The 24,329-nt window shown below is 33.0% G+C and overlaps 4 protein-coding genes across 7 annotated transcripts; 2 read left to right on the forward strand and 2 right to left on the reverse strand.

The window, feature by feature from the left end:
- The first annotated feature begins 8 nt into the window (after positions 1–8).
- LOC126677513 (F-box protein At3g58530) lies at positions 9–5,056 on the forward strand. Of its 2 annotated transcripts, XM_050372172.2 has the most exons (13): positions 9–296; positions 386–445; positions 530–613; positions 1,280–1,410; positions 1,522–1,597; positions 1,869–1,939; positions 2,266–2,352; positions 2,439–2,511; positions 2,593–2,660; positions 2,738–2,806; positions 3,228–3,333; positions 4,188–4,308; positions 4,667–5,056. In XM_050372172.2, exons 1-12 carry the CDS (start codon positions 144–146, stop codon positions 4,251–4,253), a joined length of 1,044 nt encoding a protein of 347 aa, XP_050228129.1. In that variant the 5' UTR covers positions 9–143; the 3' UTR covers positions 4,254–4,308; positions 4,667–5,056. The 2 variants fall into 2 exon arrangements, with proteins under 2 accessions (XP_050228129.1, XP_050228130.1); XM_050372173.2 differs by lacking the exon at positions 386–445.
- A 2,586-nt stretch (positions 5,057–7,642) lies between these two features.
- LOC126678835 (defensin-like protein 159) lies at positions 7,643–9,232 on the reverse strand. Of its 2 annotated transcripts, XR_007640743.2 has the most exons (3): positions 9,060–9,232; positions 8,755–8,844; positions 7,643–8,420 (listed from the first exon to the last, which is right to left on the reverse strand). XR_007640743.2 is itself a non-coding variant. In XM_050373743.2 (2 exons), exons 1-2 carry the CDS (start codon positions 9,109–9,111, stop codon positions 8,660–8,662), a joined length of 237 nt encoding a protein of 78 aa, XP_050229700.1. In that variant the 5' UTR covers positions 9,112–9,230; the 3' UTR covers positions 8,435–8,659. The 2 variants fall into 2 exon arrangements, 1 of the variants encoding a protein (XP_050229700.1); XM_050373743.2 differs by lacking the exon at positions 7,643–8,420 and having other exon boundaries at positions 8,435–8,844; positions 9,060–9,230.
- Positions 9,233–12,939: 3,707 nt separating this feature from the next.
- Positions 12,940–14,039, reverse strand: LOC126679256 (putative defensin-like protein 118). The gene is made up of 2 exons (XM_050374245.2): positions 13,922–14,039; positions 12,940–13,556 (listed from the first exon to the last, which is right to left on the reverse strand). Exons 1-2 carry the CDS (start codon positions 13,971–13,973, stop codon positions 13,363–13,365), a joined length of 246 nt encoding a protein of 81 aa, XP_050230202.1. The 5' UTR covers positions 13,974–14,039; the 3' UTR covers positions 12,940–13,362.
- A 2,909-nt stretch (positions 14,040–16,948) lies between these two features.
- On the forward strand, positions 16,949–24,099 carry LOC126677220 (carbon catabolite repressor protein 4 homolog 1-like). 2 transcript variants are annotated; one of them, XM_056105422.1, is made up of 12 exons: positions 16,949–17,496; positions 19,331–20,084; positions 21,199–21,285; positions 21,370–21,453; positions 21,534–21,620; positions 21,704–21,790; positions 22,321–22,374; positions 22,478–22,569; positions 22,667–22,781; positions 22,943–23,090; positions 23,253–23,414; positions 23,816–24,099. In XM_056105422.1, the coding sequence occupies exons 1-11, from the start codon at positions 17,339–17,341 to the stop codon at positions 23,399–23,401; spliced, it is 1,815 nt and encodes a 604-aa protein (XP_055961397.1). In that variant the 5' UTR covers positions 16,949–17,338; the 3' UTR covers positions 23,402–23,414; positions 23,816–24,099. The 2 variants fall into 2 exon arrangements, with proteins under 2 accessions (XP_055961397.1, XP_050227699.1); XM_050371742.2 differs by having other exon boundaries at positions 16,950–17,496; positions 23,253–23,409.
- The last annotated feature ends 230 nt before the right edge of the window (positions 24,100–24,329 follow it).

The following is a 24,329-nucleotide window of genomic DNA, read 5'->3' on the forward strand; positions in this document are numbered from 1 at the left end:
CAAGTTTTGTATAAAACCTCAGTTCTATTCTCTGCTCATTTTATACACTAAACGACTTATCGTCTGAGCACAACCCAAAAGGAATAGAAACAACAGAAGAACACGCCCAAAAACACTCGAATCGAATCTTTCTCTCAGAAAACATGGAATCAGAAGAAGCAACATGGAGCAGAGAAACAGTTCCAAAAGTAATGGAGATTGTCAGCACAAAACTTCCTCAAAAAGACTTAATTTCTCTTCTACTCGTCAGCCCCTGGCTCTACCGCTCTCTCACCTCCTACCAATCTCTCTGGCTCGTAATAATATTTTTTTTGTATCAATTTTCAATTGGTATCAGTGTTTTAATGCATTTAATGATGTGGGCTCTCGTTGTTTTTATGTAAAGGTTCTTGATTTTCGTGAGATGAACAGGGCTGGAGATAGATTAATAGCTGCTCTTTCACTGGTATTTTAAAAGTTTTGTCTTTATCAGAATTGGTTTTGTTTTTTTTATGTATTTTAAGGGTGTTTTCGTTTGGTTTTTTTACAGTCGAGATACAGTCATGTGAAGGAGATTAATCTTGAATTTGCTCAAAATATTGAAGATACACATCTTCAAGTTCTTCAAACCGAGGTATTTGGATTCTGGCATTTGATTGATTATGCTGGCTAATTACATTTCACATTTTACTATGCAAAAGATGGCTTTCGATTCGTGTGATTTCATCACGATCCTTTATTTTATGAGCTAGAAAGACGCAATAATTATGAGAGTAATTTAGCTTTTGTGTGTATTACTGTCGATAATTGATATCTTACATAGAAGCTTTTGTTGAGAATTTCAGCTTCAGTAGTATTTGGCAATTTTTTTCGTTTATTACTTTGAGTATCGTCATTTTCACTAGTGTGCGGCAGATGTAGAAGCATCCCGCAGATAAGAGAAACATGTAAACAGCTGAAAAATGATGTCTTATTAGCTAATTATGGAAGGCATTTTGCAATATCCGTAAGGCCAGTTTTTTAGTGGGACTGTGTTCACATCCTCGTAGAAGGTTAGGCTGAATGTTACAAGTTAACAAAAAGAGAACAAGACCGACTGCCCTTAAATGTCTACATGTCTGAACCGCGCATACAACAGCAATGGTCTCATGCTTACTTCTGAAAATGGGTTTAGCATGAGAATTTACCTTTCTTTTAGTAGTTGTATATAAAATTTAAATTTATTGCGTGGCGTGAAAAAAATTATTTAGATGCTTCTCCTTTCCCAAAGGATGACCAAGATAAAATTTAAGCATTTCAGGCTACCAGTTCTCTGCAAAACCTGGAGTCGTTAAACCTTAATGTTTGCCAGAAGATCTCTGACAAAGGAATTGAAGCTATAACCAGTGCTTGTCCAAAGCTCAAGGTTTTTTCTATCTATTGGAATGTAAGGTACTAAAATATCTACTAGATTTGCTTATGTGCTTTAGTAGTTCAAATAACTACTAAAAACAAAACATTTTTTTACTAATAACGAAAATTGACATGTACGGTGAACTACAGGGTAACAGATGTTGGCATAACTCATTTGGTGGAGAATTGCAAACATATTGTTGATTTGAACTTAAGTGGCTGTAAGGTAGTTGATCTTTCTCTTAATGTAGATTATTTAATGTCCCATTATGTCATTTACAGTATACCTTGTAGGAGTACGAACAAAATGTATGAATGTAATTTTCTCAAGAGAACTATGTATTGATAAACATAATATTTAAATATCGGATGATCAGGTAGAGCAGACAAAAGAGATAACATAGACTAACTTATGCAAGTTTACTTTGCTTGAATTTCTCAAACTACTAAATTCCTTCGCTTTCTTATTCTTTTTGTTTCTTTTTGTTTAATTGCAGAATATATCAGACAAAAGTTTACAACTAGTTGCTGACAACTATCAAAACATAGAGTCATTGAACTTGACTAGGTACATAACTTTTGACAGTAGATTCTATCAGATCAAAAATTGAGATAGAAAAAGGTTCACAACTTTTTCTGCTTTGGAGATCGTGAATATACTTCTGCTTGTTCTGTTTTGAACCCATTGTATTCATTACCGTGACAAAGTAAATTTTGCTAAAGATACTTTTGACACAGAATGGTAGAATTATTAATATTACATCAGATTATTCTATCTGATTACTGTTGTTTTATACTAATAGTACACTTTCCAGTTCAATTAATGTACTGATTAGGTACTGAAATTAGTAACTGCTGATGAAGTTCATGCATCTTATAACTTGGTGTTTCTAGGTGCATCAAGCTAACAGATGATGGCTTGAAACAAGTTTTATCCAAGTGCTCCTCTCTCCAAAATTTAAATCTCTATGCCCTTTCCAGGTTAGTTATGATGTCTATTGATGTAAAATGTGATTTTGGTGCCGTTTTCAAACTACTAAACTCATGCTTTGCTTACTTCCTTTCAGTTTCACTGATAAAGCTTATAGAAGTATATCAAATCTGGCCCATCTAAGATTTCTAGATTTATGTGGCGCTCAGGTGAAACTTTGTTTTTCTAAACAATAGTTAGCGTTCCATTTTGTATCCTAACACTTGTGCTATCTGAAATTTAACTTTCAGAATCTATCTGACGAAGGACTTTCTTGTATTGCCAAATGCAATAATCTTGTCTCGCTCAATTTAACATGGTGAGTAGAGAAACAATTCTGGAGAATTGTCTTAAGTAGTAATAATTATGTAAAAGAACCTTTGTTTCCTTGTACAGGTGCGTTCGGCTTACTGATGTGGGGGTTATAGCTATTGCTGAAGGTTGCACTTATCTCGAGTTTCTCAGGTAAACCCTTCTCTTGCCACCCAATGAATTTTCTGCATATACTTCTCTTTAGCTCACGCACGACTTGAATATTAAGTGAAGCTTGAATTTAGCTACTGAAAATTCTTAATACCTGGCCATTCTGTTAGCAACCCATAGTTGATCATCCCAAAATTGTCAAAATTCGTTAAATCTGACAAATTAGATCATTGAATCTCTTGCAAAATTATTTAGTAGATAACTTGAACATATTAACATGTTCTATTCTAAAGTAGTTTTGTCACTGCTGGGTTAATTCAGTAAGGTAAATATGCATGCTCACTTGCCCAGCATCCCCATAATATGTACTTTACTAATGAGCATGCCTGTTATTCGATGCTCTTAAACAAATATGAAGTCTTATGTTAGTATTCTCTTTGATACCACGGATTGAATGGTGCAGCTTGTTTGGAATAGTTGGTGTGACTGACAAATGCCTGGAGGCCCTCTCAAGGTCTTGCTCAAACACAATTACAACCCTTGATGTAAATGGATGCATTGGCATAAAGGTACCTAACTATTTCTTGTCGCAACAGGGTTTGCACCAGTTTTTTTTTCATTTGCATGTTAAAAGCTAGTTTTGTTCAATTTGCTTTTAGATCAAAACTGTATTACCCGTGTGACCTTTTCTTGGCTCCAAAAGACAGCAAAAGATTAAATATATTTATTGTTTCACTACGATTGTGTTGATATTTATTATCAAAGTACGACTGATCACAAAGTGGTCAATAGGAAAAATTCTAATTGCTTATTTTTTTAAATGTCGAAATTTTGTATTATTGCAACTCCCAATAATTACGATAATAATGCTTGCGACAAAAAGTTCTCCCAAGTTTCATTGTGCAGTTGTATTTTTGCCATATTGTATGCTATATTCTTTTTCTATGCCACCTTTATGCTTCTATAATTGTGCGGTAGTTTAAACTTTTTTTGGTTATTTATAATATAACATTATAACTTATTTTTTATGTGTGTTTCCCAAAACATCCTTTTATCTTTCTTTTGTGTGATAATTTGCTACATAATGTTGAGACTGCTATTACATGCTCTTGAAATTTAGATAATTTACCGAACAAAAGATTTGCTTTTCACAACTAAGGAAGTTGGAAAACAATAGAAAATGTCTTCCATGTAATTTTCGACGGGGTTACTTAATATTGTATTTATGTGATTCCACTTATATGCAATGCATTTACAATATATAGGCAACAATCTCAAAGTTCAGTGTCAATGGAACACTAAATGTTGGACTTTCGTATTTTACATTTTCTAAGAGTTTGTTCAAGTTCTCTTGAATTTCTTTTGTGCCCAGGCCCCATTGTATTTTCTGTCGGTTAATTGTTTACTCTGATTTTTCTTGCAGAGAAGGAGCCATGATGAATTGCTTCAGCTGTTTCCTCATATTACGTGTTTCAAAGTACATAGCTGAGGTGCTCTTGTCTGCAAATATGCATAGTGTTAACCTCGCATAAAGGCGTCAGCATGTAAGTTGTCATGTTTTCTGTATGTAATTTGCAAACACCTGAGTTCCATTCTATATATAATGAAAACATCATGTCGATCTTTATTCATTTGGGTTGAACATGAAATTTATAGCTTTTACCCAATTTGAAAATCCAGTGCACTCGCTAATCTCATGTTCAGTGGAAATCTTGTTCTACTTCATGCTTTAGAACTTGTCATGATTCCGTTCGTTTATATCTCTGTTAATGTTCTTCGATTGTTTATAACGGATTTCTTTTAATTTCTTAGGCAAATGATTTTTGCCCGTGTTTCTATTTAATTTGTTTTTTGTAGTATTTCGGATTATGATTAAATACTTCCATGTCTTAACTTTTTCAGGTGCAAGCAACTCTTGAATCATGGCGACATCCTGTTGAAGAACGGGAGACAGAGCAAATTGGAATATATTCACAATGCATGGGATATAAAATGATCATATATTCTTTAAAACAAAGTAAGAGCTTAAATTAAGTTAAATGCAAATCTGTCATTTTGATCGAAAACTCTAAATGAAAAATAGTTTTTTTTTGAGGTAAACTATTTTATTGATCAATTACCACTTGAGCGTTGGTTTGAATATAACACTGCAAAATGTTACTCGAAATGTCTTGCTAGTTTATTGTATTGATGTATGAGACTAAGGGTGTGGAAAAACCGAAACAAACTGAATAACCTTATGAAACTAAAAAATTCGGTATGAAATTACAAAAAAAATGTTTTTTTTGTTCAGTTTAGTTTTGCAAGTTCGAAATGACAGTTCATTTCTGGTATAGATTGAAGTGCAAATATCAAACTGTTCGCAGGAAAAATTTCCATACTCAAATCTTTGAATTTATAGATGGGTTCTGTACGGATCAATGCTTTAACCGGTTCGGTCCGAAAAGCTGAACAGGGTTTAATTAAACTAAACTAAAACATTGATCTGGAGGTTAAGCAACCTAGGCGAGATTAATGTATAAACTACTTCTACTCCTAAGTTAACCAACCGCGGAGGTTAAGGATAGAAAAGCGCAGGGCTTTGAAGTTGTATTTGTTAATTGATTTGAGTTGTAGCTAATGCAAAACTAAAGCTAGCTATTTATAGGGGACAAATCCTAAAATAGAAAACCTAGTCTAGTGAAATACAATCTCTTATTTAGATAAATACTAAACTAAATAATTAAGATAATGACTAAAAATAAGATAATGACTAAAAAAGATAACTACTAAGCTAAGATAGGAATAAAAGGATAGTCGATGGCTTTTGGGTTCAAAAACCCGAATTAGCCCATATGAGCTCTTTTTGGGCCAGTGTAAACAATGCCCCCACGTCTTTTTAGCTGGATGTCAAGAAAGGTGAAGAGACGTATTTATATATCGTATGCCATAAATTATTCAGTGATCGGTCGCTTAGACCGAAAAAATCAAATTTATCGCTCAGCATTTGTTTTGCCCGATCGGATTTCGGTAACCAGCACATAAAATTGATTGGCCTCATTATTATAAACTCAAGAATTATAAATCTTTGGCCGATCTTAGGTGCAAGCCGTGTCATTGTCTAGTTACTGCTCCTCCATTCATTTTTTCCTTTCTTGCTCCTGTTTGCTCATAAAAAATGAAAGTTGGCTCACTCTTTTCTTTTCAATTCTTACATGGACAAATGAACATTACTGCATGCTTCTACTCAGTTGAACAACTTGGCGGGCCACATGTCTTTTGTTGTATGATGGAATTTTCAATCTGATTTATCCCGAGCATGTCTAGATTTCTTGATTTGAACAAGAAATTTGGCCGATCATTTTTCTTAAAACACTGATAATCATTCATGAGAGGCTCCAATTTTGATCGCCTATTCGCACTTGATATTTTGCTTGGCCGATATCTTTCGAACTCCGAGATTATTCGGTGTTTAGAGAAATTCGGCCCTTTTATTGGCAGTCTCGGCGATATATTATCCTGACAAGATTTTCACCAATAATTTCACAACACTCGTTAAACTATCGAAATCCGCTTTTTCTCCCTTTAAATATTTTAATGGCTCCCTCCATCTGATTCATCGCCTCATCACATACCCGCCGATTTTTTCTGGACTAACTCATTACGCATGGTTATGAAATTGGCACGTGATAGTGAGGGACGAGAGAGAGGTAGGTTGCAGACATAATCATTTGTCTCCTCTTCGTGTACTTGATTCAGATGCTTGACTCTGAGATCGACGGTCGTCGCCCCAGCGGGGGGGTGCGTCGGTCCCCTTTTGCAGCTGAAACTCGACGGTCATTGTCACAGCGGGAGGTGCGTCGGTCCTCTTTTGCGGCTGTAACCCTGACTTGTCGCCATTTGTCACGATCTTCTTCAAGTCTGAATTTGGATCGCATGAACATGTGCAATCTACTTCGGGTTGGACTCGGCTACTTGAACGAGTGCACCTATAAATTTTCTTCATAGTTCCGGTTTTTGTGCTCACCATAAATGCGTCCCCAGTGGAGTCGCCAAAAGATGTTCGCAGGAAAAATTTCCATACTCAAATCTTTGAATTTATAGATGGGTTTTGTACGGATCGATGCTTTAACCGGTTCGGTCCGAAAAGCTGAACAGGGTTTAATTAAACTAAACTAAAACATTGATCTGGAGGTTAAGCAACCTAGGCGAGATTAATGTATAAACTACTCCTACTCCTAAGTTAACCAACTGCGGAGGTTGAGGATAGAAAAGCGCAGGGCTTTGAAGTTGTATTTGTTGATTGATTTGAGTTGTAGCTAATACAAACCTAAAGCTAGCTATTTATAGGGGACAAACCCTAAAATAGAAAACCTAATTTAGTGAAATACAATCTCTTATTTAGATAAATACTAAACTAAATAATTAAGATAATGACTAAAAAAGATAACTACTAAGCTATGATAAGAATAAAAGGATAGTCGATGGCTTTTGGGTTCAAAAACCCGAATTAGCCCATATGAGCTTTTTTTGGGTCAGTGTAAACACAAACCAGATCAGAAAACTAGACCAGCTAATTCGGTTTTGTTTGAAATGCTGAAGTTTTTATAAATCAATCCCCTTTTTACTAGATATTGGGAAATTCTTATCGTGCTCGATCCGTTACAGTAGAATTTAATGTATAATTTCTGTTAAATTTTTATTAGCTAAGTGTAATATATTCAAAGAGGGTTATTGTTTGATTCATGGAATATGTCCGGAATATAATAGTTATTAATATATATAGAATAATCATTTCTTACTTTAGTTCGTGGGACATTTGAAATTGCTATTCCCGATCTTATGAAAGAACGGCTATTTCATTTTTTAAGGATAATTATTCCATTCGTAGCCATTTCTTCTTTCTTTTTTGAACTAAGCCATAGATTAAAAAGCATCAAAATGTAAATCATTACAAATAAAAGCGGGAGCATAGCCATCAGAAATAACATGATCAGGATAAGAAATGCAAGCCCCTTGCTAATAAATGAGCTACTGAATTCGTTGATTTCATAATGGAAACCTGATTTCTTGCGCTTAGCCATCGCGACAGAAACGTTGATGCTTCGTTTACAATATCCGAAGAATGTGTATCGAAGTTTCACTCTTCAATCCGCAAATTGGATGATGAACCTCCAGTTCAACCTTGCTTTTCAGAGGCTGATCTCTAGTACAAATAACATCCCTGCAAGATCTCCAACTCACATCCTTAACTTTCGGAGAAATGTTACACTTCCAAATTATGATCGGCACATCCATAATAGCTCGATATGCACTTTTCCCGGTGCAGACCCCTGCCTTGTCAAGCTTCCAATACTCATTTGTTAAAATATTATTGCTCAAATTTATCCTCTTAAGTCTTAACCAAAGCAATATCCCTCTCTTGAAACAAATCTCCAACAAAATTATCTCATTCTTTAAACGTCGCACTTCAGAAGATAAATTTGCGGATTCAAGCCCTTGTGTTGGCGAAGAGACTACATTTTTAGCTTTCGGAAGACTAGGCCATCTTGCGATTTATAAGCATACAAGCGATCACAAGCCTATACAACCTTCCGATTTATGTTCACACAACCGATGCAATAACGAAGAGAATCCTTGAGCTGACATGATATGTGAATTTACTGTCATATCATCACTACATAAAAAAAATTAAAATTAAATAAAGTTATCTCTGTTTAATATCACCCAGTGAAAAATTATATGTTAAGAATGTTAATTCAATTTTTTGTAATGTTTTATTACATACGCATTTGGCAGATTTTATTTCTTTATTTGAATCATATATTTTGAAGAAAAAAATTAGATAAAACAATGCTACATCAGTCAATATTGGTATAACTATTTACTGTTTAAATTGAAATTTAGTTGGAGTAGCTAACATTCCCATACGCACATACAACGAGTGTATATTTCAAAAACATCAACACATTCTGGAGTTCCTTGATGCAAAAATTTGCATATATTCTTACAATTTTCAATGTCACAATTTTCGCTTCCCGGAAGTCTCGGAAGTATATCCCGACATATTTCCGCTTCCGCTCGCTCAACCATCAACTCAACTGAAATAAATAATCAAATAGTAAAAATCCAAGAGTCAAAATAAAATTAACTTAGACTAAACCTATTCATATTGGTCTAAACCTTGTATTTGAACTATTTTAAGTAATTGAAAATTTAATTTGATATATTTGACACTTATGTAATTGAAAAACAGATAAAAAGGAATTAATTTATTATTTTGAAAATATAAAAGAAAGAAATTATGTTAACAAACCTGAGAAAACAAGGAGAAGAACCATGATATGCTTGCAAGAAAGTGTAGCCATATAATAACTAATAAAATATAGAAGAAAAATATAATTGATTTATTTTGGTTGCTTAAATAATGAAAATAAATAGTGATGAACAATTTGGATGACCACTTGAATTTCCAGTGGCAGTTAACTGTCTTCTTCCTGTGGTATTCAAAAAAGGTTCGAAATTTGTCATCATCAAAGAATAAAGGTAAAACCCATCTCAAAGTCCCTGTACTATATTTTTTTGTTTATTTGATCCTTAAATATTAATTGGAATTTATTAGGTCTCTGTATTCTTTTTTTTTTTTTCAATTATCAAGTCATTTTCTTAATGTAAGAAAAATTAGAATCACACGTCGTAAGTTAACAGACACATAATTCACACAGCAGCAGGAAAAAAAATTGCACATTAAGCATGATTTTTTAAGGATTAATTGTGAGAAAAAAAACCAAAACTTTATGACTTGTTGCAATTTAAACCAACCTTTTAATTTTTGTAATAATAACTAGATTGTATTTTTTTATTACAATAATAACCAAATTGGTCGCCGAACTTGCAACAAAAAAATTCAAGTTTGGCTATTATCACATCAGCGACACGTGACCGCCACATCAGTAAAATCGCGTAGTTGGACATTATTAAAATATAAACATGCGTTTCAGGACGATGTAGACAAAATTGAAATTCAAACCTTTATGAAAAGTTTATTTTTTTAGTCATTTAGCCTTTTTTTATAGAAAGATGAATCTTATTAAAGATATGAAACGAAAGTTTACACGTCTTTGCTAGAACATTACATCAAAACTGACCACTTTTTTAAAAGTTTAAACAGTGTTGAGGTTCGAATAATCGAATGTAACTTATGTCTAAGCTATTTATGAAATGAAAGTTATGAAGTGATTGCTTTGAAGAACACTACCCCTGCCCGCTAGACATGGCTTGCCAAGTGAACCGCTGGCGGCTGATCGGACTAATCGATACATTTCTTTGAGAAAAGGACGGAGAGAAGGAAACCGGACATTAACTAGTCTTAGAATATTCATCTTCTCCCATATTTTTTAATGGTTCAGAGCAGTTACGGAGCTAGAAATTCCACTTCAGAGAGTCGAATCGCAATATACATCATATATGAGGAATTTCAACCCAGCTAGCTGTTCAGTCTGATTTGACTTCAAAATTGGAATTTCAAAACCGCCAACCAAACCGGTGATTGACTTGATTGAATCAGCAATTGAGCCACAAGTTCAACAAATTAGACCTTTATTCATGTCTTAACTTTATATTTTAAGTGTAATTTTCTCACTCGTTAAACCGGTGGTTGAGTCGATCGAATTGGATGAACTAAAATCAGTGTCCTCGCCAGTTTGATTTTTAAAACACAACTTTAAAAGCTATTTGATTTTCATTATGGGAACTGCATATGTCACCTCAAATTAGTTGTAGCATAATTGATTTTCATTTAAAGGATACTTGCTGCATAGTACCCTTGCATGATTTACTTATTTAGTTGGATTAGAGCACTTTTTTAGTAGTTAACTTTTAAGACACAGAAGTTCAAAACAAATGAGATTTCTCCAGTTAATAAACAACAACTCTGAGTAACTGGATTGATTTTCCATTTTTGCGGTAACATTGATGCATGGGAATAATCCTTTAGTATTTCTAGTATCAGTTGGTTCGATCGTCAAATTAAACCGAACTGAATTAACGCTAATCGAATTTTTTTCAATTGTTATAAGTGTAATTGAATTATATATAACCGGATTATAACAATTGAAACAATTATATTAATATAAATTGTAACGGTTTTGTTGTTCTAAAATAATCTCTCTTATTCTTTTATAATGAAATAAGCTTATTACGGTTTAGTCCAATATTTTCTTGTTTACTTCTTGAATGAATCATGAGATAATAATTCCATATTAATTCGACTCAACTCGTACACTCATTAATTAAATATTGATCAAATAGTTTAATATAAGAGGACTTGGTATACAGAGAAGACTTCAACTAAATCTTCTTAATGTAAACTTGCTTCATTAAACATCAAGTGAAAACTAACTGACTTTTAAAGTCATATGGATAGTAATTTTTTGATTTTTTCAGACTTAAAGTGAGGGGATTAATATGAATTATCTTAATATAATTATATGTTTGTGCTTTCCATTTTGTTTACGTTTTACAAATGAGATAGAATCTCAAATTTCTCTTGAAATTCGTGTTTAGATCATACATTTTTCCAAGAAATCAACAAATCGAAAGAAACAAACCTGGGAGAAGATTAAGGAGAAATCTTTGCAAGAAATCACAACCATCTCTAAAGAAGAGAAATTCTTAAAGAAAGACCTAATAATAATAGATGTATTATTATTTTAATTGTTAATAGCCTTACTATATTTTAAAATTTTCTATGATTATTTTATAGAGTAAATATTATTTTATTTATTTATCATCGTCAAATAAATAATTATCATTTTCTTTAATAATTCCATAAAAAATATTGAACCAAAGTATTGTAAATTTTCCATATATTCTAATGATTATGTATAGGCAAAAGGTACAAAAAGCCCATCAAGTTTTTTTAGTTTGTACAAATAATTTACCGTATTAAAAAAGTACGTATAGACACATGGACTCGATTTTTTTAGTGCAAATAACTCATGGCACTAACGGAAAGTTAACTCCATTATAGTTTAAAGTACAAGGTAAAAAAAACTATAGTACTTTTTAAAAATAGCAATATAATCCTATAAAATATTAAAATATTAAATTTTGTATTTATTTTTTGGACAATTATATTCTCACCTTAATAAAGGTATATATATAGTATTTGGAATACAAAAAAATCAATCAATAATGTCTTACATAAATTTTTACAAATTTTTAAAATATCTATGTATATAGTAAAATATTATAAATGTATAATTATATTAAATTCTAAAATTTATATAATAATAATTATTATTATCATGTATATATTACTTTATTATATATATTAGTATTTTAAAAAATGTCTAAAATTAATATTTATATATAATATGATTGATTGAAAAATATTACTATATTTTTGTGTGTGTTTAAAAATATAAAAATATTTTGCAGTCTAACGGAGTTAACTTTCCGTTAGCACCATGGGTTATTTGTACCAAAAAATCGAGTTCAGGTATGTACTTTTTAGTATAATGGGTTATTTGTACCAACTGAAAAAACTTGATGGACTTTTTATACCTTTTGCCAAAAATATTATATCAAGATTAAAAACAAGAGTATTATTCAGCGATTCCAAAAAAAATCAAAATATAATTTTATATATTTATATTAATTTATTAATTTGTGCAAATAAAATTACTAAATTATATTATTTTTATTTAAAAGTATGTTATATATTTTTTTATTTTAATTCCCTCTAAAAAAGTGTGTGTCCGTTATTGTGACATTTTCCATTGAATATACGAATTTAATGTTTGCTAAATGTTGTCACATTGATAAGAAATTATTAGATAGATCCAGTATATCATGTTATCCGTAAATTAAGCCAATAATATTATAACACCTCACTAAAATGAGGGTATTTTTATATTTTTGTTATTTAAAAAGTGTACTCATATCCTTTATGGATATTCATTTATAGTTCAATCTAAGGTCTGGATTTTCTTAGATATGATTATAATGAAATGATAATCATTTTTGGCCCATCGCTTTAGCTTTTGAATTTTTTTTTATAAAATTTTCGGAATTTACATTTCAAATTGAGTTTTTGGGTAAAGTTGGGTATTCCATTAGTAATTATTTTTGATAAGCCTAAAAAATGTATCAAGAAAAACTCACAAAAATATCTATAATTTTGGCTCAAAAAATGTAAAATAATAAACTTGTCATATATTAAAACTGAAAGTAAATTACAACATAATTGATATAATTAACATAAATTACTATAACCAACCAGCTACAATTCAAAAGATACAAACATACTGAGAAACATTTTGTTAAGGTTGTGAATTCGACCAACTCCCACAAACGTTCTCCCCGTCTAATTATATATATAAAAAAATATAAACTGCTACAAAATTATTTAACCAAACTGATAAAATATCTTATTCGGACTATTTATCTCAAATCTGTTATAACTTTGGATATCCTAATTTATTCTTCTTATAAAAATCATAAAACTGTAACAAAGATTATAAACATTGCTTTGCATTGTTTTGTTTTATTTTTTTGGCTTTTATAGAATTAGATGATGATTATTATAAGGGTTTGTTGATCATGTAAGAGCTCAATCACTTGCACGTCCAACTGCACATGCATTGCTTGTAACGTTTAAAAACATCAATACATTCTCCGGTTCCTTCATGCAAAAACTTGCACATCTTTCCACACATTCCGATCTCGCAATCTGGATTTCCCGGCAGCCTCGGAAGTATATTCCGGCATATGGTTGCTTCTGCTTCATAACCCATTAGTACTACTGCAACTGCATCCATGCAATTGATGGTTATTAATTAACATTACATGTAATCTTTTTTCTTTGTAAATGAGTGACTGTCTAATTTATTACGGAAATTTAACGTAAACTACCATCACAAAATTTTTACGACAACACTTTCTATTATAAACCCTTCACAATTCTGTCGTAAATTTATAACGGAACAAATTGACAGTTTTTTTTTATTATTCAATAATAAGTTAAAGAAAGGCATATATATAATTTCTAAATAACTTTTTTTGATGAATAATTTCTAAACACTTAAACTATTAGATGAGATTACAACAGCAACAATTTCATAATATCTAGCATAAAAGTTGATGATATAAAGCAAGCAACCATAATAATCGAACCTGAGAATACAAGGAAAATGAGAGAAGCATGTCGGAGAGAAAGCAAGGCCATGTAATAATAATAATGGTGAATAATAATTTAATATTTTTGGAGTTTTAGTTGATGAAAATTAAGAATGATATATATTCTAGAGCATTTCCGATGCATTGGTAGAAATAGCTTGCTAATGCTATATTTAGCAATGATAGATTTGGTATGACTATATTTAAATGTCAAATTTGACAACAGAAATAGAATAATAGCAAATTTTACTATTAATGACTCAATTATATTTGTATTTTTTTAAAAATTGTTTTCTTTCCTTTTTAACTTTTTTTTAATGAAAATCCAATATCATCTACATATACTTGCTACATATAAAAATAGGACGAGGGAAGGGGAATGGGAACGGAAAGGAGGGAAATGAACACATATATACTGATGCCCTTACTACTAATAATTATTCTATTAATCATTATCATAATTAAATTAATAGATTTAGAATACTAACTAAATTTAAATACTCAACTATTATATAGAATTGTGTACAAAATCTATTTCTAGTATAATTGATAATGATGACAAAATATGATTAATAATTTAATAGTATAAAATAACAATTAATATACTCACATAAGTTATTTTATAATACATGTTTTCTATATTGAGGATCTCCTTTTGTTTAAAGGGAAAAGGGTCATGCTAAGGTTTGAGGTCCGGATTAAGTAAGCTTTTAACGTTGGAAAAGATTTACTCATACCCCACCATTTGTAAAAATAGACAATCAGACCCTTCAATTTAACGTCGTTGCATTGCTCCTAAGACTACGTTAATGTGATCTACGTGGCAAAGATAAAAAGATCATTTATGCCTCTAAAGTTTGGGTCCGGAATTAAATGAGCCCTCAACGTTTAAAAAAAGGTTCATTTATGCCCTTGACGTTTGAAAAGGTTCACGTATACCCCCAACGTTTGAAAAATGAACAGTTAGGCTCCCAGTTTAACACCGTCTTATTGTTTCTTATACTTCGTTAGTGTGATCTTACGTGGCTAATTTTTACCGTCAAATTTTTCTCTACGATGACGGTCTTTCTCTCAGCAACAATAGTCCATCATTGCAAAGTCATTTTATTACAAGACCGAGCTAATCCGATAGATTATCTTTCTCCAATAATCGAATAAGGAATTCTCTTCATTAATCGGTATCTTGTTTGATGAAATTTACAATGGCAGAGACGGAGAAAAAGAAGTGTTTGGTAAGGTAGAAGGAGGCAGTGCATGAGATGGAACCTTTCCGGACGTTGAGAGTTTACTTGATCCAGACTCTAAACCTTAGGGGCATGAATGACCTTTTTCCCTTGTTTAAAAAGTGTGAATATGATTTCATAGGTGTTCTTCCGAAGTTACACCAGCGATATGATTAAACATGAATCAATGCGTAAAATTATAGCTTTCGTTGATTTTATATTTCATTCACGAGTTATGGATTTTATATTTTATTCACGAGTTACGGAATCATGTTTGGTCTCGTGTGTCTTTCGATGTGTTGTTTTGACATGTTTTGGTGTGCCTTGGGCCTAAGGGATCGACCTGAGGCCTCAGAATCAAGTTGGAATGCATCAGGGCAAAATTCAGGATGCTATGGGGAGGTTGCCTGGTGGCACATCGCGCCGGTAGCTGGCGCAATGCGTCGCCGCCAGCTTAAGGAAGGGGTCTATAAATAGACCTCCTATCTCGGGGGAGCGCCACCATTCATACACAAACCCTAAAAACGGCCTAGTGCGCTGAAAATATTTTATTTCTTCATTCTAACAAGTTCGGGTGTGATTCTATATGATTAAAACGTGATTTTACATTCCTCTCGCAAGATCGACGTGTCTTTCTCTTTGTGTTCATCGTTGGAGTGTTAGTAACATATCATATTTTGGTCCAGACCTTAATTATTCATCGGGTCTAATCTCTATTATATCTTGTTGTTCACCATTCTTAGGTAATGATTCACTTCCTTATGATTCATGGATTTATTGTTGTGTGTTTTGCCTAGAAATGAATAATATAGAGTGTTGGTGGATTGAATATATGAAAATGAGATACTTTTCTTATGCTACCGATTGGTATGATATGTGTGATGGATTTCATGTTTATAATATGATATATTTTGATTTGACAACACATTTACATGTAATCGTTTGTTCTATACGATATTGCGTATAAATAGTGTGTTCATGATTTATGAGAGTTGCAATCGCACAAATGTATTGAAATGATATACCTAATATTCTAAGATTACATATTGATGTTTTAAATGTTTACAATCAGTGTTACATGTTTGGAACCTTGGATGCATGATTTGACTTGTTTAGCATGTTTAGGCAATTTCTAATAAAAATTGCGTTATCCACTTTATTAGCAACCTTGACATGAGTTTGGATATCGAGTCGAATCGAGTTCAACTTTAAATTATTAATTGAGTTCGAGTTTCGATCTTCTAAAATAAAATTATGCAGAGATTGAAACTTTGAATTTTAGAATTGTATCGACCTCGAGCTTGATTGAGTTTCACATTGACTCTACTCAATTACATTGCTAATTACAAAGTGACATCAATGTCCATTGATACAATACTAAATTTTTAGAACTTCAATAAATGGTAACCCCTCCGATGCTTAAACCAGTATAGTTTTTTTGATAAAGTAAATAAGTGTTGAGGTTTTTGAACCTTTTCATATATGAAAAGCATATTTGGATCACAGCTCGAATATTAAAGGCATATAAAACCATCTCACGTTCAAGGCGCTACACTAGACGGTGTTAAAAAGAGAGCTTATTTGAGCTATTTTCAAAAATATTAAATGCCTTTTAACACCTTTCCAAAAATTGAAGGGTCAATTTAATTTTTGGGCCAAATATAGAGGGTATATTTAACCCCTTTTCCTTAAAAATAATAATATAGTACTACATAATATTATGTAATCACTAATCACATATCTCTTCTCTCTCTCAAAACATTTCTCCCGTATACAAAGGGCACAGCACAAAACATATTCATTTTATTATTGTTTCTTTAATAATAATACTAATTCATATTCACTTTCACTTTCCTCTGTAAAACCCTAATTTCCGATTCCTCCTTTCTCTCTCAAGAATTCGAATTTTCGATCCATCCACTTTTTAATCTCACAAATTTTCAAAGGGATCTAACTTCGATTCTCGCTATTCAATCAAGAATTTTTTTGATTTCGATTTCGATTTTTGTAGGGTTTGATAAGGAAATCAATTCTGTTTTCATTCTTTAAACGGGGAAGGCTGGCGGGTATTCGGGTCTAGTAAATGGCGGATCCGCCAAGTATCCGCCTACTGATTATCGCTGGTTTATCTGAAGAAGAAGAGAGTGGTGAGGTAAGAGAAGAGTGAGAATTAAGCAGAAGAAGAAAAAGCATGCTGAGCGTGCTACGTGTGCATTTGCCGTCGGATATTCCAATTGTTGGCTGCGAGTTAACGCCGTATGTTCTTTTACGGCGGCCGGACAAGTCCATCACTAATGACGATATCCCTGAGTCTGCCCCGGTCGATGGCCATTTCTTGAGATATAAGTGGTATGTTTTCTTATTTCTTGATATTAGGGTTTTTATTTTGCCAACTTTAGTCTTTTTTAGGGATTATATGTTGACTTTACACTGTATGTGCCCTAAATTTCTACTAAATTAAATTAGAGTTGCTTCATTGGGAGTAGTATTTGTAATCATTGCACACCTTTGCTGGTGTTCAAGAATTGGTATAAAATTTAGCAATTGGGGTGTGGTGTTTCGTAATTAATCGTGTTATTGAATATTTGATGGCATTATGGTAACAAGATTTGTAGTTTGCATTCGGATTGTGTTTCCTCCTTTCAATATAGTTCAGTACCAATTATTTCATCATTAGTGTTGGTTAACACTTAGTTATTAGATCTTATCAGTTTTGGGGAAGACTGGATTTTTTTTAATCTGTAACTGAAATGAATTGGCTGAGGTGAGGCGCTCTTACTACTTGAGCAAAACCATCTTGTCTTGCAATTGTTTTTATGTGTTATGCTATTGAAATTTTGTGAGAGTGTATGCCTCGATGAAGTGGCATTATCGAGTGTAGTAATATCGATTTTAGAAATCACATTTTTCCATAAAAACTGATGCCATATGTTCTCTATATTCTCATTGTGCTGTTAATAAGTTTATATGTCCAACTAGTAGAATGTCACGTGATCAAGGACTAGGCTAGAATCTAGCAAATAGATTTAGAAAAAAGAATTTAGTCACGAGGAATTAAGATTTTTCCATTTTCTTGCTCCTCTAAGGGATGAGGTTTGGAGAGGAGTTACTGGTTCAAAGAAAGAGATATTCTACTGCTGGTATTCTAGATATTATTTAGTTCTCGGGAGCTTGTCTCTTGGAACTTGTAATGCGAGGCATGATATTAAGGAGGATGTTATGTCAGATTCTGCTATCAGACATGCCTGGACATGATGATTATTATCAATTTGTAAAGAATTTAGTCACGAGGAATTAAGATTTTTCCATTTTCTTGCTCCTCTAAGGGATGAGGTTTGGAGAGGAGTTACTGGTTCAAAGAAAGAGATATTCTACTGCTAATATTCTAGATATTATTTAGTTCTCGGGAGCTTGTCTCTTGGAGTTGGAACTTGTAATGCGAGGCATGATATTAAGGAGGATGTTATGTCAGGTTCTGCTATCAGATATGCCTGGACATGATGATTATTATCAATTTGCAAGCTATATGAATCCTTTGATTCAAATTGCTTTAAAGATCTGTATGTAATGATTATGCTGTTTCTGCAAGGGTTGTCTTTGTCGTCGCAAACATGGAAGGTTGATTTTATGCAATCTCAGTGACTTGAAGATTGAGCTGCAATAGTGAAGTTGAACACAAAACTGTATAGAAAAATGAAATCATAGAATTCAAATTTTATGAGGATAAAATAGGAACAGTGTTAGACTTATATTAATTTGTTTTATAGAGGATTTTAATTGTGTTAGAAGTTGCCTCTTTACAAAATATTGTAATTATTAGCATTTGATGTGAACTGCTGAAAATTTTCTTGCCCTCCTACTTTATTTGGGACAACGGATTTTTTTTCCTTTCATGGTGAACTGATCACATGCTTTGGACATTTTTTTTAAAATTACCGATAAATCATTTTCATTTTGGTCAGATGATTGTAGGATTTCAGCCTTTTGAAGTAAGACACTTTTTTTTATGAAATGGTTAGGTGGCATTATAACTTTTTGATTAACATTCCACTTTTTCTGTTTCACCTTTTTTGTTCTTTGATATGCATCATGCTGCGTCTAGTTATTCAATGCCTTAAACCTTGGATCCCAGTCCATGCTACATAAACTATTTGTTATCCTTATCGATGTTCTTGTTACGCAGGTATCGGATACAAAGTGATAAAAAAGTTGCTGTATGTAGTGTACATCCATCTGAGCAAGCTACATTGCAGTGCCTAGGTTGTGTTAAGGCCAAAATACCTGTTGCGAAAAGTTATCACTGCTCTACCAAGTGTTTCTTTGATGCATGGCAGCATCATCGTGTCCTACATGACCGCGCTGCAAGTGCAGTAAATGAAAATGGAAATGAGGAGGAAGAATTATTCGGGCGTTTCAACAGCACTGGTTCTGGAGTTCTTAATGCTACTTTATCTGGTTCTGCATCAGCAGCTAACTTGACAAATGGTTCAGCACCTCTATATCCTGCAGCAGTCACACAAAGGAATGGCGGTGAAACTTGGTTTGAAGTTGGACGTTCTAAGACATATACTCCATCAGCTGATGATATTGGCCATGTTCTCAAGTGTGAATGTGTTGTTGTAGATGCAGAAACTAATTTACCTGTAGGGCATCCCAACACCATTCTCACTTCCCGTGTGATTCCTGCTCCCTCCCCTACTCCACGTCGCTTGATCCCTATAAGTGGAGCTGATTTAATGGGACATGCGGATTCAGAAGGCCGTATTTCATCCTCAGGAACATTTACAGTGCTTTCTTACAACATCTTATCTGATGTCTATGCCACAAGCGAGGCATACAGTTATTGCCCATCATGGGCTCTTTCATGGCCCTATCGCAGGCAAAATCTGCTACGGGAAATTGTGGGATACCGTGCGGACATCGTCTGTCTTCAGGAGGTAAAACATCATATTACTATTTATTTAGAATGATTAAGATGCATTTATTTTATGTTATAATCTACTGGTGCTGAATTTGAGTTCTAGAGCTTTTAGCTGAAACACAATGGATAGCTTAATATAGGATAATGAAGTTTTGAATTTTTCTTCTTCTTTAGCTTAATTGATGTTGCTACTACATGAGTGGTTTTGTTATTTGAAAATCAATGAAGTGAAAAACGGAAATTTTTCTGGCAGCTTAATATGAGCATTTCCTAGAAGCATTTTTTAAGTTAGTTTTGAGCTCATTAAGTGCTTCTGGTAAAGTTTTGATCCTAAATATTTATGTTAGATTCAGTTGTCTTTTTTCTTTGGTCTAGCTTATTGCTGATCTAGGGTTACCAGGATACAAGAACAGCCTGGTAAATTGTATTGTTGTTTGATACAAAACACGATTTAGTTACATAGATACATATTGGAGTCTTAAAATTAGTAGTTGCTAAAGTTTCCTTTCTCTGGTTAATAAATAACAAAATCATCTTTAGTATGTTTAATTTTGGTATGAAAAATGAAAGGACTCGGGTTATGGGTAGGACGATTTAGTTACATAGATACATATTGGAGTCTTAAAATTAGTAGTTGCTAAAGTTTCCTTTCTCTGGTTAATAAATAACAAAATCATCTTTAGTATGTTTAATTTTGGTATGAAAAATGAAAGGACTCGGGTTATGGGTAGGACCATTTTTTAGGAGGAAATGAATGAAATAATTCTTGATAGCATGTTTCTTTCTGACTAAGTGATAGAAGAGAGCTTACCCCCTGCTGTACCATATATATAAGATGAGTATTTCACTCCTGCAGTGAAGATTGTTCTTTTTTATGTGTTTCTTGGTGACAGATGTTTCATTTATAATCGTGTCTGTCAGCAATTTATTTTCGGGATTCTAGGTGTTAGCATCATATACTTCTGCACTGTAAACAAATATGAAAATGATTGTATTCCAATATTTATTTATTGTTTATGAAGGAGCTATCATGATAATTTAGATGGACTAATTAATTGGTAATAGATTCTTGGATTGTAGATTTTTATCTATTACAACTATGTCAAAACTTCTTTCTTTTCTTCTTTCAGGTTCAAAGCGATCACTTTGATGAATTTTTTGCCCCTGAGTTGGACAAACATGGTTATCAGGCTCTCTATAAGAGAAAAACCAATGAGGTTGTTTTTGAAATGCTTGTTTGTTATTAATACCCAGAATTTATAATGGGTTTCTGTGTTTCTAATTCATGTTATTAATATCAGGTTTACAGTGCAAATACTCCCTCTATTGATGGTTGTGCAACATTTTTCCGTAGAGATAGGTTTTCACATGTCAAAAAGTATGAGGTATGGGCATTTCTGAAGTAAAAGCTAAGGTTTTAAATTGTTCTTTTCAAAATATTATAGGAACTTTCATTTGTCTGCAGGTTGAATTCAATAAAGCTGCACAGTCTTTGACTGAAGCTGTGGTTCCAAGTGCTCAGAGAAAAACTGCATTAAATCGTTTGGTCAAGGTTAGATTCTTTTGGGTCAAGGACGTCCGTTTTGCAATGTCTATTTGTTAAGTTTTCTTATGTGAGATTTATTTTGTTTATAGGATAATGTTGCATTAATAGTGGTGTTGGAAGCAAAATTTAGTAATCAAGGAGCTGATAATCCTGGGAAGCGACAACTTCTTTGTGTTGTAAGTTATCTTCTCCTTAATACTCTGCTAGATTCCTGAATCTGTCTCGTCTCATGTTAAAAGTTCTCAATGACCCCACTTGGCTTCGCCCATGAATCAAGGACGTTTCCTCTTTAGAACATTAATTTTCATTGTCCTTGACTATGGAGTCAATTATTTTTCTGGTTAGATAGGTTTAATAAACCTTGTTCTGATGCTTTTTATTCATGCGTAGAGAAGGCATTGCACCATCTTTTGTGCAGTTATGTTCTAAATTTGTTTCCACTACTTGACGAGCTGTATTTTCTTAAGGGTGCATCTTCTGTCATAATTTTTCAGTAGGCTTGTTCCTATTTCAGGATACTGCGCTGCTGATTTTGATGTCATTCGAGGCTTCTCAGTTTATTTCATAAAATTTAACAATTTTATATTGTGTGTTTTTTTCCTTTCTATATTTTGTTCATGTATTAACTTTTGAACTGAGTGAGTTCTATGAGTGTTACTTGGATGTTGTGCATTATTCACCAACCATGTTTTGTTGTCAAACACAGGCAAATACACATGTGAATGTTCATCAAGATTTAAAAGATGTGAAGCTTTGGCAGGTTCTGATCTTCTCTTAGTCTTCAGGTGTAAATAAATTTCATTCTGATTGAAAATGTATTAATCGAATTTGTGTTTTATTTTTTACTTTTCTTTTGAAATTAGGTCCTTACTCTCTTGAAAGGTTTGGAGAAGATAGCCGCCAGTGCAGACATTCCAATGTTAGTTTGTGGAGATTTCAATTCTGTTCCTGGAAGGTCAGCCTGCTGTTATTACATTGTTTGGTGTACTTATAGATCAGTTGCCATGTACCAGTGTAGTTCTGTTGCTTAATTAAAATTAATTTTGCTGCAGTGCTCCTCATTCGCTTCTTGCTATGGGAAAAGTAGATCCATTGCATCCAGATTTAGTGATTGATCCTCTTGGAATATTGCGACCTCACAGCAAGCTTACACATCAGCTGCCACTGGTAAAGTATTTTTGACAATACCTGCTGATGAGATTGTGTACGACTAGTTCCTCTATTTTGGAGATTTTCTTTTCTAGAGAGGAGGATAATGAGGATGTAGGTTTTCTTTTGATTGCACTAAATTCCCGTGGATTCTACTCATGATGTGTTTACTGCTACAGGTAAGTGCTTACTCATCCTTTGCAAGGCATGGTGTTGGTCTTGGTTTGGAACAGCAGAGGAGGAGAATGGACCCTACAACAAATGAGCCCTTGTTTACAGACTGCACTAGAGATTTCATTGGCACCCTAGATTACATATTTTATACAGGTTACCTTTCTGAAATATTTTTATACGCTGTCATGTTTGTTCCAGTTGAGACATGTCATTCGATCTCTGAGTTGAAAGTCACTGGTCAGCTATAAGTTGTTGATTAATTTTTCATTTGAACAAATTGCTGAGTAATTGAACCTCTATGTTTTATGCTTTCAGCGGACTCATTGACAGTGGAATCTTTGTTGGAACTCTTGGATGAGGAAAGTTTAAGAAAGGACACAGCCCTTCCTTCTCCAGAGTGGTCATCTGATCATATAGCACTTTTAGCTGAATTTCGTTGCAAGCCTAGACCACAACGACGTTGACAATATTGGTTAGGCAATAATCTTCTTACTTTTTAGTAACCAAGACGATTCTTTGAATTTTCAGTTTTGTCAGTTAAGGAAGAAACGGATAATGGAAACTCGTTGGTCTTGTAGATTAAACCTGAGATTCTCTCCGTTTCAATGAGCCCCTGTAACGAAGACTGTATAGGCCTTCTAAAATGCATTAAAATTTAGATTCTTGAAACGTTAACTAATTCTGATCCTAGGGTTTGCTTGGTTGGGGGTAGTAAACGGTTTTTTGCTGGGTTCATTTTGGGCATCTTATACTTGTTGTATGAGATGGCGATGAATATTCAAGTTTCTCTTATTCCGTGGCACGTCTCTTTCACACTTTTCATGCATGAGGGTGTTGTAATGAAGTGAAAAAACTAATGTTATGTTGAATTTGGACAGGTCTAGAGATGAAAAAGACGGGAAGAAAGTAAGGGAAATAGGTTAAAGTGTAAGATGTGTTAGTGGGAATGCTTGCTATGATGTTCTTTGTATCATAGAAAAAGTCATGTTATGCCTTATAATATTCAATCTTTTTTCATTTGTTTTTACTGATAGAAATGGCCATCTGCCGACTGTATGTGCACTCTAAGCTTCCTGCATAGCAAGTGGTTAGTGGCCCCCCCACTAGTTTTGGGTTTCCTCATTTTCTGGCCATCAAAAGAAATAAAAATTTCTACTTCTTACTTTCCTTCTTTGTATTTGCATTTATATTACAGATCTCTGAATAAACTTTGCTCCAAAAGTACCATGAAGAAATCTTTATAAGAAACCATTGTAATCAGAGGTGTGCAAAATTATTTTTCTTTATTGAATTGTTAATTAATAATATAGTCTATGAATATATTTTCATAAATTTTATCACCGAAAAAAATTGAACTTTCAAAATCAAACAGAACTAATTTCTTCTTTCATA

The sequence above is a fragment of the Mercurialis annua genome, linkage group LG4 (assembly GCF_937616625.2).
Source record: "Mercurialis annua linkage group LG4, ddMerAnnu1.2, whole genome shotgun sequence".
NCBI classification, from domain to species: domain Eukaryota; kingdom Viridiplantae; phylum Streptophyta; class Magnoliopsida; order Malpighiales; family Euphorbiaceae; genus Mercurialis; species Mercurialis annua.